This window comes from Pseudomyrmex gracilis, unplaced genomic scaffold (genome assembly GCF_002006095.1).
Source record: "Pseudomyrmex gracilis isolate BER0280 unplaced genomic scaffold, ASM200609v1 scaffold_68, whole genome shotgun sequence".
Lineage (NCBI taxonomy): Eukaryota > Metazoa > Arthropoda > Insecta > Hymenoptera > Formicidae > Pseudomyrmex > Pseudomyrmex gracilis.
The window spans coordinates 9580-24121 of NW_018020652.1; the positions used below are offsets into that span (position 1 = coordinate 9580).

A 14542-nucleotide genomic window follows, 5' to 3' on the forward strand; every position below is an offset into this window, starting at 1 on the left:
GTGGGGGGGGGGGGAAGAGTAACATCGTGCGCGCGAGAGGAGTGGGAGCGAAACCAGTGAATAAACGACGAATCGCGCGGTAGTAGCGAAACGGTAGCGGTGGAGAAGTGAGTTTCGTTGTGTGTGTACACACACTACACACACATACAGCCACAGACACAAATATATGCACAGTCAACGCCGAAATCATCAGTGTCTCGTATGCTAGGTGGAGGAGCGTCGTCGCGGCGACGTTTACGTTGGATTTCCGCGGTATTTTCGTCGGTGTGAGCGCGAGAAAAACACAAGTGGAGTGACAGACGAAGAGGGGGGTGAAAGAAGAGAAGGAGAGAGAATCGCTGTCATCGTCGTGGTCGTGGTCGTACGTAGTCGCCGTGGGTCGAGCGGGACTACGTGTGTGAGCGCACCGGGGAGATTGTCTCGCGCGATCCCTCGTGGTTTGTTGTTGTTGTTGCGACCTGGTGCGAACAATCGTCGCGTAACGCGTCGTCGGGAGGCTCGGGAGAACGATGGCGTCCGACGAGGAGGTGGACGAGAGTTACGCAGGTAAGAAGTGTACCCGCTGTTGTTCGCGCGGTGAACGAGAGAGAGACAGACACCGGAGCGTGGGAAGCGCGAAGAGAGACAGAGAGACACACGGAGCGAGAGAGGGGAATAGACGGAGAGAAACACAAAGAAACACGTAGCGCGCGGCTCCTGGAACGGCGGTGATCCTCTCGTGCGGCGATCCGAAAACGCGGCAGCGGACGCCCCGCACGCGGGACGACGCGCGCTTTTCTCGGTCTATCAATGGCTGCCATTGTCAATCGGCTCGTGTCGGCCGCGGTCGCCACGCTGGTATCCCGGAGAGCGGCGTCGACGGTTCCTTCCGGAGGTAGGGGAGGGGAGGGAAGAGGCGGCGGTAATATGCGAGAATGCGCGCGAACATTCCCTCGTGCGCGCGAGAGAGAGAGAGAGAGAGAGAGAAAGAGAGAGAGAGATCGTGGCTTAACCTCCTCCGCTCTGGGGTATGTTCCAAAATCCTACTTTGGTTACCAAAAACTATAGTACACGTGACGTGAAATATAGCATTTTAGTAACCAAGGTAGGATTTTGGAACGTACCCCTGGTTGTCAAAACGCGGTTCTCCTCGTTGTCGCTACAGGTGACGATTATTTCTCTCCGGGTTCTCTCGCGAGACACTCGCCGCGCGCCCGAGGAGGATCGGTCGTCGTCGTCGTCGTCGACGTCGACGTCTCGCGAACAAGAGAAACGCGTCGAATCCCCGGGAGTCATATGGCATCGTCCTCGTGACGTTTGGTCGCCGCTCGTATCCGGCGACGGGGTTCTCGTCTCCGAGAGAAATCGAACGAAAAATCTGTATTTTATCTTTGTTTTTTTCATGTACAAAAAAAAAACAAATGTCTTCGATCTCGTCGCGTTTCCGGCGTTGCTTCCGGGATTTCGAATTCCTGTTCTCGTCGAGAACTTCGTTCCTCTTCCCGGAGTCGATCCTCTTTGTTTTTCGAAAAATCTCGCGCGAATCACGCGGAAAAAATCGGGAAAAATCGAACGCGGGGAGCGATTTGCGAGTCGCGAAAATGGTCGCGGCGTTCGAACGTGTCCCCCCGTTGTGTTTCGTTTAATAATAATCAAAACGGACGGCTCATCAAACGGTCCTCGTTGACGACGATCGTTTCGATAATTTTCGCGTGCGAAAGGTATTTAAAAAAAAAAAAGGAAAAAATTCGACTCGCTCCTCTTTGCGCGTTGAGCAACGCGCTCCGCTCCGTCCGTCTCGTCTCCGAACGAATTTCCAATCGACGAGCCGTAATTACATTTACGCCATGTTACAGCGTACGTATACGCGTAAAAAAAAAAAAAAAAAAAAGTTATGGATCCGCATTTCACGTACACGCGTCGCGCGCGTTTGTGTTTGTAATGTAACGCGCGGCGCGCCACACACACACGCACGCACGCACGCACACACACAAACGCACAGCCGGCGTCTAACCTCTCGATGCTCCCCTCCCGTGATATCTTCGGATAACATTCGCGGATCGCGAATTCTCTCGGTTAAAAAACAACGCGAGCGAAACAAATCGGCGTCGGTTCGCGCCGATTTTGCGTGCGATTTGTATTTTCACGCGAAAATTCACGCGCGATCTAAATAAATTTTCTTTACCACAAAAAAAGAAAAAATTTATACGCGAGAGTCTCTAGATTGTATGTGTGTGTGTGCGTGCGCGCGTATGAACGCACGGCCGATGTGCACAAATGTATGTATGCCCTATTAAAGAAAATGGCGGACGTACACTCGCATAAAGCATTTGCGAAACGTTGATTAGTTTGAAAAATCAAGCGTTTCCCATCGCCGAGAGTCTCTCTGTCTTCGTTTTTTTCACCGGCTCGCGGATCCTTAAACGTGCGACGCGATAGAATTCTCGCCGCGTCGTCTTCGCGCGTGTGATGCTCCCTCGAGATTTTTGTCACGTCAAGTCTGTGTAATTACAAGAATACACCGCGATATATATATGTATATATATATATATATATATATACACTTATATATATTGGACGTTGCAAACCGCCGAAGAGTCAGTCCTGGTTTTGTGAAAATTGACCCCTTGTTTGTGCGGCGAATCACAAGTCGAATTAATTCGGGTCCTCATTGAACTTCTGAATGTAACGTATCGTAATTAATTACATATATTGTCTGTTTCTTTTTTTCTTTTTTTTTTTTTTTTTTTTTTTTTCATCTTATGTTTATTACATTACCTTTGTGTGACACATTGTTTGTTGCTTTGTAATACATATTTGTAATTTGTACGAAGGTAATAAGTTTAATTACTTTAAGTAGTTATGCGCAAAATATAATAAATCTTGTAACTCTGTCGAATAATTTATATTACTGTTTGCAAAAATTTGCAAGTTACAAGTTAAATTCGATTTTTAATTTAACTTGTAAAAATGTAACACATTAATTACATGTTTGTTTTTTATCACATTGTTTGTATTATTAGTTATTGTTAAAAATTGAAGGTTTCAATTGAACCCTGAGATGTGATATTGTTCAACAATACGGTTCATGTTTTTTCTCACACGCAGTAATTAAAAATCTTCAGTAAGATTCACAAGCTTGTTATATATCTAATCAATTATTTGAAAGTAATTAAAGTTATTGCAAGAATGGTACACTGTGTGTGTTACGTAAAGGTAATGATGTGATGACACACAAGTTTTGCAGCGAGAAATGTAAAAAAATATTCATGTTGTTTTTGTTTACCAGGTGAAGATGACATGGATGAGACTGGAGGACAGATATCAAACGTTGGTCAGCAAGTAGATGGTTCATCCGACGCTGAGGAATCTCAAAGATTAGTGAGTCACGTTGTGTGATGAACTTTGGAAACGAGTTTTAATCAACTTTTATTAACAAACTTGGAAATAAAAAAAAAAAGAAAATTAAAAATCTCAAGATACAAATAAAAATGTTTTCCTCGCAGGAAGAAGATGACGACTACGAACCGGAAGAGCGAAAGAAGAAGAAGGGAAAGAAGAGGAAAGCACGTAGTGAGGACAAGAAGGGAAAGAAAAAGAAAAAGAAGAAAAAATCCGATTCTGGGGATGTGAGAATATTTTTTTCTATCGGTTTCTCTTGCGAGCGCAAGATCGTGTCACCAGGACGCAGTGTAATTGCGTGTATCTAACTTTTGACTTGTAGGAGAGCGACTTTGGTGGCGTCGTCGGCGGCGGCGGCGGCGGCGGCGGAGGAGGAGGAGGAGGAGGAGGCGGCGGCGGTCCCGAGGTGGGCGGTGAGGCCGGCGAGGATAGCGACTACGCGGTCAACAGAAAGAGCAGAAAGTCATCGTCGAGAAAATCATCGAGTCACAACACACCCACCACTCAGAGTCAGGAACCAACAACGGGCATGCCCACGATTGAGGAAGTGTGCAACACGTTTGGTCTGACGGACGTGCACATTGAATATTCGGACGCCGATTTTCAGAATTTAACAACGTACAAACTGTTTCAACAACACGTCAGACCGCTTTTAACGAAGGAAAATCCAAAAGTACGTCTATATAATCGTTTGCTTGTATGTGTACGCATATCCATCCTCGTCTCGATCTCTGACTAACAATCTTTGTTTTGTTGAACACACACTCCAGGTTCCCATGTCGAAACTCATGATGTTGGTTGCGGCCAAGTGGCGCGACTTCTCCGAGTTAAATCCGCACACGCAACCGGATGCCGACGTCTCGTCCACAAACGTCGACGACGAGAGTAGAAATGTTCGAGCCAATCGGGGCGGTGCTATTCAGGAAGCCGAGGATGAGGAGGAAGACGACGAAGACAGCGACCGTAAGAGAAAGTCGCGAGGATCAAGAGCGAAGAAGGGAAAAAAAGCGTCGAAAGTGCCCACACTCAAGATCAAACTTGGAAAACGTAAACGAGGAAGCTCGGTACGTGCATTGTCCAATTTTTGTGTTTGACAACACGCGGCGTTGGGCTTGGGTCCGGTTTTTTTTATCATGTGGATTTTCCTATTCCTTCCGATATTGAACTTTTAGGACGAAGAGGCGGAAGGTAGTGCGGCGGGATCTGCGGCGGACTCGGACATGGAGTTCGAGCAGATGTTAGCCGACGCGGAGGAAACTCCCGGGGCTGAGGGCAACAAGGGTAACGTCGACGAGGGCGGTGTCGAACCGCCCGCCGAGCCGCCAGTTCGCAGAAAGGCGAAAACCAAAATCGGCAACAAGACGAAGAAAAAGAAGAAGACGAAAACCACGTCCAAGTTCCCGGATGGAGAGGAAGGTCTCCAGGTAGAGTTAAGCAGCATTTGCTTATGCGTTCATTGTTGTTTTTAAACGTGCTTGCGATCATGGACTGCCACACACGTACAATTAATTATTCTCCTCATTAACTTTAAAAGGCTTGGAGATTTATTTGTAATTTGCTAGTCTCGACGCATGTGTCTAATATAATTCATTTATATGCTTGTTTAATATATTACATCACAGCTGGGATGATTCTATCTTTCTGTGATCTCCATCCGAACGCGATGGATGTAAATCATTTTTTTTTTTTGTTTTTTTTTATTGTTGACAATCAGAGACACGATTTGTTTAATAGTTAATAATAACAAATTCGATACAAAAATGTAAATCTCGATGTGTACGAAACATGAGGGTTGGCGGTGAAACAAAAACAAAAATATATATGCAAGTAGAGAACTTAGAGAACTTCAAGAACGCATACGCTACGTTGTCTGACTCTGCCTTAAAAAAAAAAAAAAAAAAAAAATTTATACACATACAATCATATCACATACATTTCTCTTCTCTTTTCTTCTCAGATCTCGAACGTTTGAAGCTGCTATAATCATTCACTTTATGCCTTAAGATACGCTTATAAATTATCATCTTTCGACTTTACACATGATATTAAAAAAACAAAAACCAAAAAACAAAAAGAAAACAAAAACAACTTTGGTCATCACGTAAATGACGATGTTTTTGGTCAAAGTAGAATTAATTATTTTCGGTTTTCTTTTTTCTCTTTGCTCTCTACAGACTGACCATCAGGATTACTGTGAGGTGTGTCAGCAAGGCGGGGAGATCATACTGTGCGACACGTGTCCCAGAGCGTATCACTTGGTGTGTCTGGAGCCGGAATTGGAGGAAACGCCCGAGGGGAAATGGAGCTGTGCTCATTGTGAAGGAGAAGGTATTGCAGGTATCCGTGTTTTCTTCCCGCACGTGTGTCATCTTCGACCTCGACCTTTAATTCCTTTCCGGATCCCTTTCCTCGACGAGAGTTAGCGAGAGTTTGCGACTAACCGCGGAGATTTTTTTATATGTTCTCGTTTTTTCAGGCGCAGCAGAGGACGACGACGAGCACATGGAATTCTGCAGAGTGTGCAAAGACGGCGGGGAGTTGTTGTGTTGCGACAGCTGTACGAGCGCGTATCACACGCACTGTCTCAACCCACCTCTGTCCGAGATTCCCGACGGCGACTGGAAATGTCCCAGATGTTCTTGCCCACCGCTTAGAGGGAGAGGTACGTTTTCGTTCACTCTCGATTTTATTCATCAGACTCAACTGTCGTTATTAATGAGCGGAAAGTTCACTTCGTCTCCGTAAGCATTTACGTTGACATCGCTCGATAAAGGAATTTTAATTTAATTTTCCAGTGGCAAAAATCTTGACCTGGAGATGGAAAGAGTGTTCGGACACTCCGTCGGAAGAGCCTTCCACGAGCAAAGCGGCGCCCAAACAACGAAAGATGCGCGAGTTCTTCGTCAAGTGGGCGGATATGTCGTATTGGCATTGCGACTGGATAACGGAGTTGCAACTGGACGTTTTTCACCCGCTTATGTACAGGTAGAAAATTCTTTCGAATTACAATTATTCGCACAATTTTCATGCGCGTGCAATTGTTTATACGCGTGGGTTCTTGCGTGCGATTTATAGGAATTACTACCGCAAATACGACATGGACGAACCGCCGAAGTTGGAGGAACCGCTGGACGAGAGCGATTCTCGCGTGAAGCGTCTGAAGGAGCAAGACGGCGCTACAAACAGAGACGAGTACAACTTGGAGGAACGTTTCTATCGTTACGGTGTGCGTCCGGAGTGGCTGGTGGTTCACAGAGTGATCAATCACCGATTGCAACGGGACGGCAGAGCCACGTATCTTGTCAAGTGGAGAGAACTCGGTTACGACCAAGCGACGTGGGAGGACGAACACGAGGACATACCCGGCTTGAAGCAGGCCATAGAATATTACCTGGACCTGAGAGCCGCGAATTGTTGCGACGTCAATTCGTCCCGTAAAGGAAAGAAGGGTAAGCAAAATAGATGTTCGATTCGGTTTTTTTTTTAAGAGTTCCAAAGCGTGTTCTCGTGCTCTTTTAAAAAGAAATTGAAACGAACTCTAGGTAAAGGCAAAAAGTCGAAAACGCGCGAGCTGATCGACGACGAGGAGAGGACTCCAAAACGGTACACGCCGCCGCCTGATAAACCAACAACCGATCTCAAGAAGAAGTACGAGAGACAACCGGAATATTTGGATCAAACGGGAATGCAGTTGCATCCGTATCAGTTAGAGGTTAGTTATCGCTGCTAAAAACAAAAAAAATGAGGTTTTTTCTCTTGTTATCCTTCACACATCTCTGCGTCGCGTTCAAACGCGATTTTAAATTTGCGCAGGGATTGAACTGGTTGAGATATTCCTGGGGTCAGGGTATTGACACAATTTTGGCCGACGAGATGGGTCTGGGAAAAACCATTCAGACCATAACATTTTTGTATTCCTTGTACAAAGAGGGACACTGCAAAGGTCCCTTCTTGGTCTCCGTTCCCCTGTCGACCATAATCAACTGGGAACGCGAATTCGAAACTTGGGCACCCGATTTCTACTGTGTTACTTATGTGGGTCAGTATCGCTTATGTCTGTTTTCTTATGTTTCAAGATTTTTTATCAGAGTAACAAAAAAAAAAAAAAGTTATCTTTTCTTCTCTGTTTACAGGTGATAAAGACAGTCGTATAGTGATTCGTGAGAACGAATTGTCGTTCGAGGAAGGCGCGGTGCGCAGCGGACGCGCCTCCAAAATACGATCGTCGTCGATCAAGTTTAACGTTCTGCTTACGAGCTACGAACTTATCTCGATAGACTCGGCGTGCTTAGGGTCGATCGATTGGGCGGTTTTAGTCGTGGACGAAGCTCACAGACTTAAATCCAATCAGTCCAAGTTCTTTAGATTATTAGCGTCTTACAATATCGCGTATAAACTTCTGCTAACCGGCACTCCGCTGCAGAACAATCTCGAGGAATTGTTTCACCTGTTGAATTTCCTGTGTCGCGACAAGTTCAACGATCTAGCCGCGTTCCAAAACGAATTCGCCGACATCTCGAAGGAGGAGCAAGTTAAGAAGCTGCACGAAATGCTTGGTCCGCACATGTTGAGAAGATTAAAAGCTGACGTACTGAAGGTTCGTGGCTTTTAATGTTTTTTTTTAACATGTTTTAAATATATTCTATTGTCGATGTGTTTACGACGCTTTTTTTTGCAGAACATGCCCAGTAAATCTGAATTTATTGTACGCGTGGAACTGTCGCCAATGCAGAAAAAGTACTACAAGTACATATTAACGAGGAACTTCGAAGCTTTGAATCCGAAGGGTGGCGGTCAACAAGTGTCGTTGTTGAACATAATGATGGATCTCAAGAAGTGCTGCAATCATCCGTATCTGTTTCCCGCTGCTTCGCAAGAGGCCCCAACCGGTCCGAACGGCAGTTACGAGACTTCGGCGTTGATAAAAGCGGCCGGCAAATTGGTGCTGTTGAGCAAAATGTTGAAGAAACTGCGAGACGACGGACATCGTGTTCTCATATTCTCGCAAATGACCAAAATGTTGGATATTCTGGAGGATTATTTGGAGGGCGAGGGATACAAGTACGAGAGAATAGACGGCAACATAACGGGCGCGCAACGTCAAGAGGCTATTGACAGATTTAACGCACCTGGCAAGTATCTCTCTTAGCGATCGATTCGTTGCTTTCGTCTCGTATTTAATTAACGAGATGATATTGTTTGATCATTTTTGTTTTTTTTGAACAACAAACTTGTACTTCCAGGCGCACAGCAATTCGTCTTCTTGCTTTCGACGCGCGCTGGTGGTCTAGGTATCAATCTGGCAACGGCCGATACGGTGATTATTTACGATTCCGATTGGAATCCGCACAACGACATTCAGGCGTTCAGCAGAGCTCACAGAATAGGCCAGGCCAACAAGGTTATGATCTATAGATTCGTCACGCGCAACTCCGTGGAAGAGAGAGTGACGCAGGTGGCCAAGCGCAAGATGATGCTCACTCATCTGGTCGTGCGACCGGGTATGGGCGGCAAAGGCGCTAACTTCAGCAAACAAGAACTCGACGATATTTTGCGTTTCGGTGAGTTCTTGATTGATCTTTTGAAGTTGCATCGCGATTTAAATTACTTTCTTGTATTTATTTTATATATAATTTTGTTATTCTGTCATTATGTTCTTGCAACATTTGACACCGGACAATTCGCAATTTCGTAACTACGGTGAGTGTTTAATGACGAATTTTCTACGTTAGGTACGGAGGAATTGTTCAAGGAAGAAGAGGGCAAGGAGGACGAAGCTATTCATTACGACGACAAGGCTGTTGCCGAATTACTGGACCGAAGCAAGGAGGGTATAGAACAGAAGGAGAACTGGGCAAACGAGTACTTAAGTTCGTTCAAGGTCGCGTCTTACGTGACGAAGGAAGGCGAAACGGAGGAGGAAGCGGACACCGAAATAATCAAGCAGGAAGCGGAGAACACGGATCCCGCGTATTGGATCAAACTGCTCAGACATCATTACGAGCAACAACAGGAAGACATAGCCAGAACACTCGGCAAAGGTTTTTTTTATTAATTTTGCATCTATAAATACACATGAGATCAATATGACTCATGTATGAACGTATTAATGCGGATCAATTGCAGGAAAACGAGTACGAAAACAAGTCAATTACACGGACGGTGGAGTGACCGGCGATCAAGGTGCGAGAGATGACCAGCCGTGGCAGGAGAACTTGTCTGACTACAACAGCGACTTCAGCGCGCCCAGCGACGATGACAAGGAGGACGATGATTTCGATGAGAAGGGCGACGGGGATTTGTTGTCTCGTAGGAGCAGACGACGATTGGAAAGACGCGACGAGAAGGACAGACCTTTGCCGCCTCTGCTTGCCAGAGTAAACGGAAACATCGAGGTTGGTATCGACTGGACTAAGGGAGAAGCGTTTGCCATTTTGCTATAATTTTGTATAATTTTTCTGTTTGCACTTAGGTGTTAGGTTTCAACGCGAGACAACGGAAAGCCTTTCTCAACGCAATCATGCGTTACGGAATGCCGCCGCAAGATGCTTTCAATTCTCAGTGGTAAGTCAATTTTTTTTTTTTAATTTTTTTTAAATGCTATTTTATACAATATTTTCTATAATTTCTTTTTGTAACACGTGCATTTATGCAAACAATTTCTTTTGCAAAAACATGTTTAGGCTGGTGCGCGATTTGCGTGGCAAATCCGAGAAAAATTTCAAGGCTTACGTCTCACTGTTCATGCGACATCTTTGTGAACCAGGCGCTGACAATGCGGAAACATTCGCCGACGGGGTTCCGCGGGAGGGTCTAAGCAGGCAGCACGTATTGACGAGAATCGGCGTGATGTCTCTGATCAGAAAGAAGGTACGGATTTCGAAAGTTCCGTTTGTTTTTTTTTATTCTCCCACCTATCTTTCGTTTTCTCAAAGAAACAAATTTACGATATACGGTGTTTACCGTTGTTTTTTTCTTCAGGTTCAAGAATTCGAACATATTAACGGCTACTATTCGATGCCGGAAATGATTCGCAAACCGGTTGAGCCCGTGAAAACGGAAGGAGTTGGCGATGCAGCGACTGGTACCAGCAGTACAAGTGCTACCCCAGCCACTTCGAATGCTCCTAGCCCCAGTCCCGCTGCCACGCCGACTCCAACTTCGAATACCGGCACGGAAACCAATAAAGCGAGTTCCGAATCCATCGAAGTTAAAGAATGTAAGGACGAGTCGACGAAGGATAAGGAGGTTGGTAGTGAATTCTCTATTCTGTGACTTATCGTGTAATTGTTTATAAAATGTAATGCGCGTTGAAGAGAGATGTGTTAAAATATAACCATGTGCGAATAAATTTTATTTCAGAGCGGTGACGCGAAGGACTCGAAAGACGAGACGAAGAGTTCTAAAGAAGACGACGAAGCAAATACCGAAAAGGAAAAGGAAAAGGAAGACGTCGTGAAGGAAGAAAAGGACGTTGAAATGGAAAGCGCGGATAAAGAAAAGGACAAAGCCGACGCGAAGGATGAGAAAGCCGCGGCGAAACACGACGAGAAGACGGAAGGTGAGACCAAGAAGCCCGAACCGGAAGAAGACGTTGTCATCGTTAAGGATGACGAGGAGGAAGTTGAGAAACGAGAGGTATTTATTTACTTCCCGCAGAGAATCGAAACGTTTTTACGATTTGCAACTTGCATCAATTTATACGGTTTTTGTTTTTTTTGGTTGTTTTTTTTTTTTAGGAGAAAGATAACAAAGAGAAAGATGCCAAGGACTGTGATTCAGAGGTAGTAAAGCCTAAGCGGAAGTTCATGTTCAACATAGCTGACGGTGGGTTCACAGAATTGCACACACTCTGGCTGAATGAAGAGAAGGCTGCTGTGCCCGGTCGTGAATACGACATTTGGCATCGCCGACACGATTACTGGCTCCTGGCCGGTATCGTCACGCACGGTTACGGCCGTTGGCAGGATATACAAAACGATATCCGGTAAACGAAATAAAATCCTTTGACAAAGTCTCTCCGGATGCTCGAATTTATCTTACGACTTCCTCTGGGATTTTTATAAAATATAATTGTTGTTCTTGATGTAAATAAATATTTTATACAATTTTATACGTTGCTTTACTTTTTAGGTTTGCGATCATCAACGAACCATTCAAGATGGACATGGGAAAGGGTAACTTTTTAGAAATAAAGAACAAGTTTCTGGCAAGGCGTTTTAAACTCCTGGAGCAGGCGTTGGTAATCGAGGAACAGCTGAGACGGGCCGCTTATCTGAATCTCACGCAGGATCCTAATCATCCCGCCATGAGTTTGAACGCGCGATTCGCCGAGGTCGAGTGTCTCGCCGAGTCCCACCAACATCTTAGCAAGGAAAGTCTCGCCGGTAACAAGCCCGCGAACGCGGTGTTGCACAAGGTCAGTTGAGTCCGAACGCGCGTTGTGTCGCTTCTTTTTCTCCGTTTAAAACAGAGAGCGCTCGATTATGCGCGTTTAAAATCTCGCAGGTGCTGAATCAACTGGAGGAACTGCTGTCCGACATGAAATCGGACGTGAGCCGGTTGCCGGCGACTCTAGCCCGTATACCACCGGTCGCCCAGAGACTTCAGATGTCCGAGAGATCGATACTGAGTCGACTGGCGGCAACGGCGCCCGGTGGAAGCAGTTCGCAGACCGGACAGGCCGCGCTGCTGGCGCAACAATTCCCGGCCGGTTTTTCTGGGGGACAGTTACCGGCCACGTTCGCGGGCGCCGCCAATTTCGGAAACTTTCGACCACAATACTCAGTACCGGGGCAACCGCCGCAGGGTTTCACAGGTTTGTGAACAAACGTGTAATTAACGTTAGAGAGCAGAAAGTAATTGAAACCTCTTATAAAAAAAAAAACAAATTAAGCGAAATAATAATATCTTCACGATCTTCAAGTTGCAAATAACAAAGAAAAAAACAATTTTACGTTACAGCCTGAATGCTAAGTGTTGCAACGCAGTGGCTCAAACACGGACACAAAATAGCGCAAACCGAACTGTCCCACGAGAATCGTTCGCGCTGTAACATTATTTTTCGTAAATTACAATTTTTAGCTTAATTTTTTCTAGAAAAAAAAAAAAAAAAGAAAATGCGAAGGGAGAGAGAAAGAGAGGAGAGAGAGATAGATCTTCTCCCCAAAAAGGTAAATGAACGTAATATTTTACAAAAAACAATCGAGCAGCATTACTTGTTGTATTTATTACGTGTACATTTGGCACATTTATAGATTCTCAAAGGTTTTCACCCCCCCCCGTTCTTTGTATTTATATATACGATGAATGTGCGCGTTTCCGCGAAACGGAGGCGATTAGATTTATTTTTCTTATAAGCGTCTTTTAAGAATTTGATTTATTTACTCACACACATATACACACCAAAAACACCCACACACACACACATATTTAGCATTTTGCAGATGTAGTAGCAAACAAAAAAAAAAAAAAAGAACCCATTTACTTAAGTCTATTTAAGACCTTTTTTTAGTCGTAAACGCATATTTTTTCACATCTCGTCGCTCTTTGAGGCCGCGCGATTCAAAAAAACACAGTCTGTCACTCTTGTAATTTATTACACACGAAAAAAAAGAAAAATGAAAATAATGATTTTTCGACAATAGGAAGGTTTACGCGCAAGCGACGAACTTAAAACAACATCTACGGTTTAAACTTGTTAGGGCCTGGCGATTCATTCCGAATTGTGCGAAAGCAACGTCGACGCAGCGACGAAACGGGAAAAAAAAAACAAAAAAAAAAAAAAAACACGGCAATCACTTTTGGGACAAGACTGACATGTGCGGTCGAGAGAATTTTTGCGTGCGTGATGCACCAGCGTGTAATGCATGGGTTGTGTGTAATTTCCGACGTTACGCGAATTTTCCTACGTTTTTATCAAGTTTTGTTTTTTTTTTTTTATTTTTTTTTTTTTTTGGTTTTTTTTAATATTCGGCGATTGTGGAGGCATCGGAGAAAAACTTTCGATGAGAAAAGAGAAGTCAACCGAACCGATTTGTTTTTACTTTCTCCTTCAAATGCGACGTGCATTTTCTCGTTTGTTGTCAGAGTTGCACTTTGGATTTTTTTTTTTTTTTTTTTTTACATCTTGCTCAAGGAACAATAAGAACGCGCGTATCGAGATGCATTTTGACGCTCGTTCTGAGGGAGATCGAGCGCAGAGAAAAGAGCTGTGTTTACTCCGCGTATAAATGTTACAGTAAAAAAAAAAAAAAGAAAAAAACCAGTTGCGGTTAAGCCGTCGAGAAATTCGAGAACGAACAAAACTAAATAACAAAAATCTCCGACGCACACTTGCCGATACATTTGCTCGTAAATATATATTATACCATATATATATATATATATATATATTTAGCAAATATATGCACGCTCACATCGGTAAGTGTGTGTAAAGTAAAAAAAAAATTTACTGAGTGAACGCGTGTGCGACTGTGACACGTTTGCAACAACACACACAACGTCAATGATATTTGTACATATTGTCATCGTATTTATAAAAAAAAAAAAAAAAAAAAAAAAAAAAGCCATCTGTGGTAATCACGACTCATGCTAGATTTGTAAATTGAAAGAGAGAAAGAGAGAGAGAGAGAAAGAAAGAGAGAGATAAACACAAGCCCCTTTGCCCTCCCCCCATGCATTACTTCAGGAGTGGATTGCGCATTTGCGACAAACGAAAAAAAAAAAAAACACACAGGAAAAATGACGACATCCTTACATACGTATTGTTCAGTCTTTTCTACCTCCCCTTCCCTCCCCCCTCCTCCCCGACACCCCCCCGTTTCACAACAGAACTTAGATCGATTTTACTTCTTTCGTTTAAGTGAACTCTTGCCAAAACGGTGATTTTGGCTTAGCTAAGTTTCTAAGATTAGTTTTTAGATTTTAGCTATGGAATTTTTGAAAGGGTGAATACACAATTTGAGGAGAAAAAAAAAACCCACAAGCGATGTGGAGAGTGAATGGTATATTATTAAAAAAAAAAAGAAAAAAAACAAACAAAAAGAAAAAAACAAATCGCGTTTGTGTATGTATTAGATTTACTGGAATAAATTAATAACAATTAGAGCGCGTGTTCTTTCCACCCCCGTAGGAAGTTTTTTTTTTTTTGTTTGTGATC

The 14542-nt window shown here is 44.1% G+C and overlaps 1 protein-coding gene across 3 annotated transcripts; it reads left to right on the plus strand.

Annotated features, from left to right (window-relative positions):
* Positions 1–36: 36 nt before the first annotated feature.
* Positions 37–14112, plus strand: LOC109854510 (chromodomain-helicase-DNA-binding protein Mi-2 homolog). 3 transcript variants are annotated; one of them, XM_020427666.1, is made up of 25 exons: positions 37–546; positions 3269–3360; positions 3486–3608; positions 3704–3716; positions 3771–4054; positions 4152–4445; positions 4554–4805; positions 5556–5718; positions 5858–6043; positions 6177–6366; positions 6457–6830; positions 6924–7093; positions 7195–7420; positions 7515–7978; positions 8060–8513; positions 8625–8942; positions 9114–9422; positions 9508–9776; positions 9854–9945; positions 10065–10251; positions 10363–10629; positions 10744–11019; positions 11121–11368; positions 11515–11800; positions 11890–12207. In XM_020427666.1, the coding sequence occupies exons 1-25, from the start codon at positions 510–512 to the stop codon at positions 12205–12207; spliced, it is 5892 nt and encodes a 1963-aa protein (XP_020283255.1). In that variant the 5' UTR covers positions 37–509. The 3 variants fall into 3 exon arrangements, with proteins under 3 accessions (XP_020283255.1, XP_020283253.1, XP_020283254.1); XM_020427664.1 differs by lacking the exons at positions 37–546; positions 3269–3360; positions 3486–3608; positions 3704–3716 and adding an exon at positions 12346–14112 and having other exon boundaries at positions 3815–4054; positions 11890–12199; XM_020427665.1 differs by lacking the exons at positions 37–546; positions 3269–3360; positions 3486–3608; positions 3704–3716 and having other exon boundaries at positions 3815–4054; positions 4554–4793.
* Positions 14113–14542: the final 430 nt, after the last annotated feature.

What these genes read in the sequence shown, in the direction of transcription:
- LOC109854510 (XM_020427666.1), top strand. Translation starts at nt 510, where the DNA reads ATGGCGTCCGACGAGGAGGTGGACGAGAGTTACGCAG. An exon ending in CTACTGTGTTACTTATGTGG is followed by an intron (nt 7,421 to 7,514) that starts GTCAGTATCGCT and finishes CTCTGTTTACAG; the next exon opens with GTGATAAAGACAGTCGTATA. An exon ending in TAAAAGCTGACGTACTGAAG is followed by an intron (nt 7,979 to 8,059) that starts GTTCGTGGCTTT and finishes TTTTTTTTGCAG; the next exon opens with AACATGCCCAGTAAATCTGA.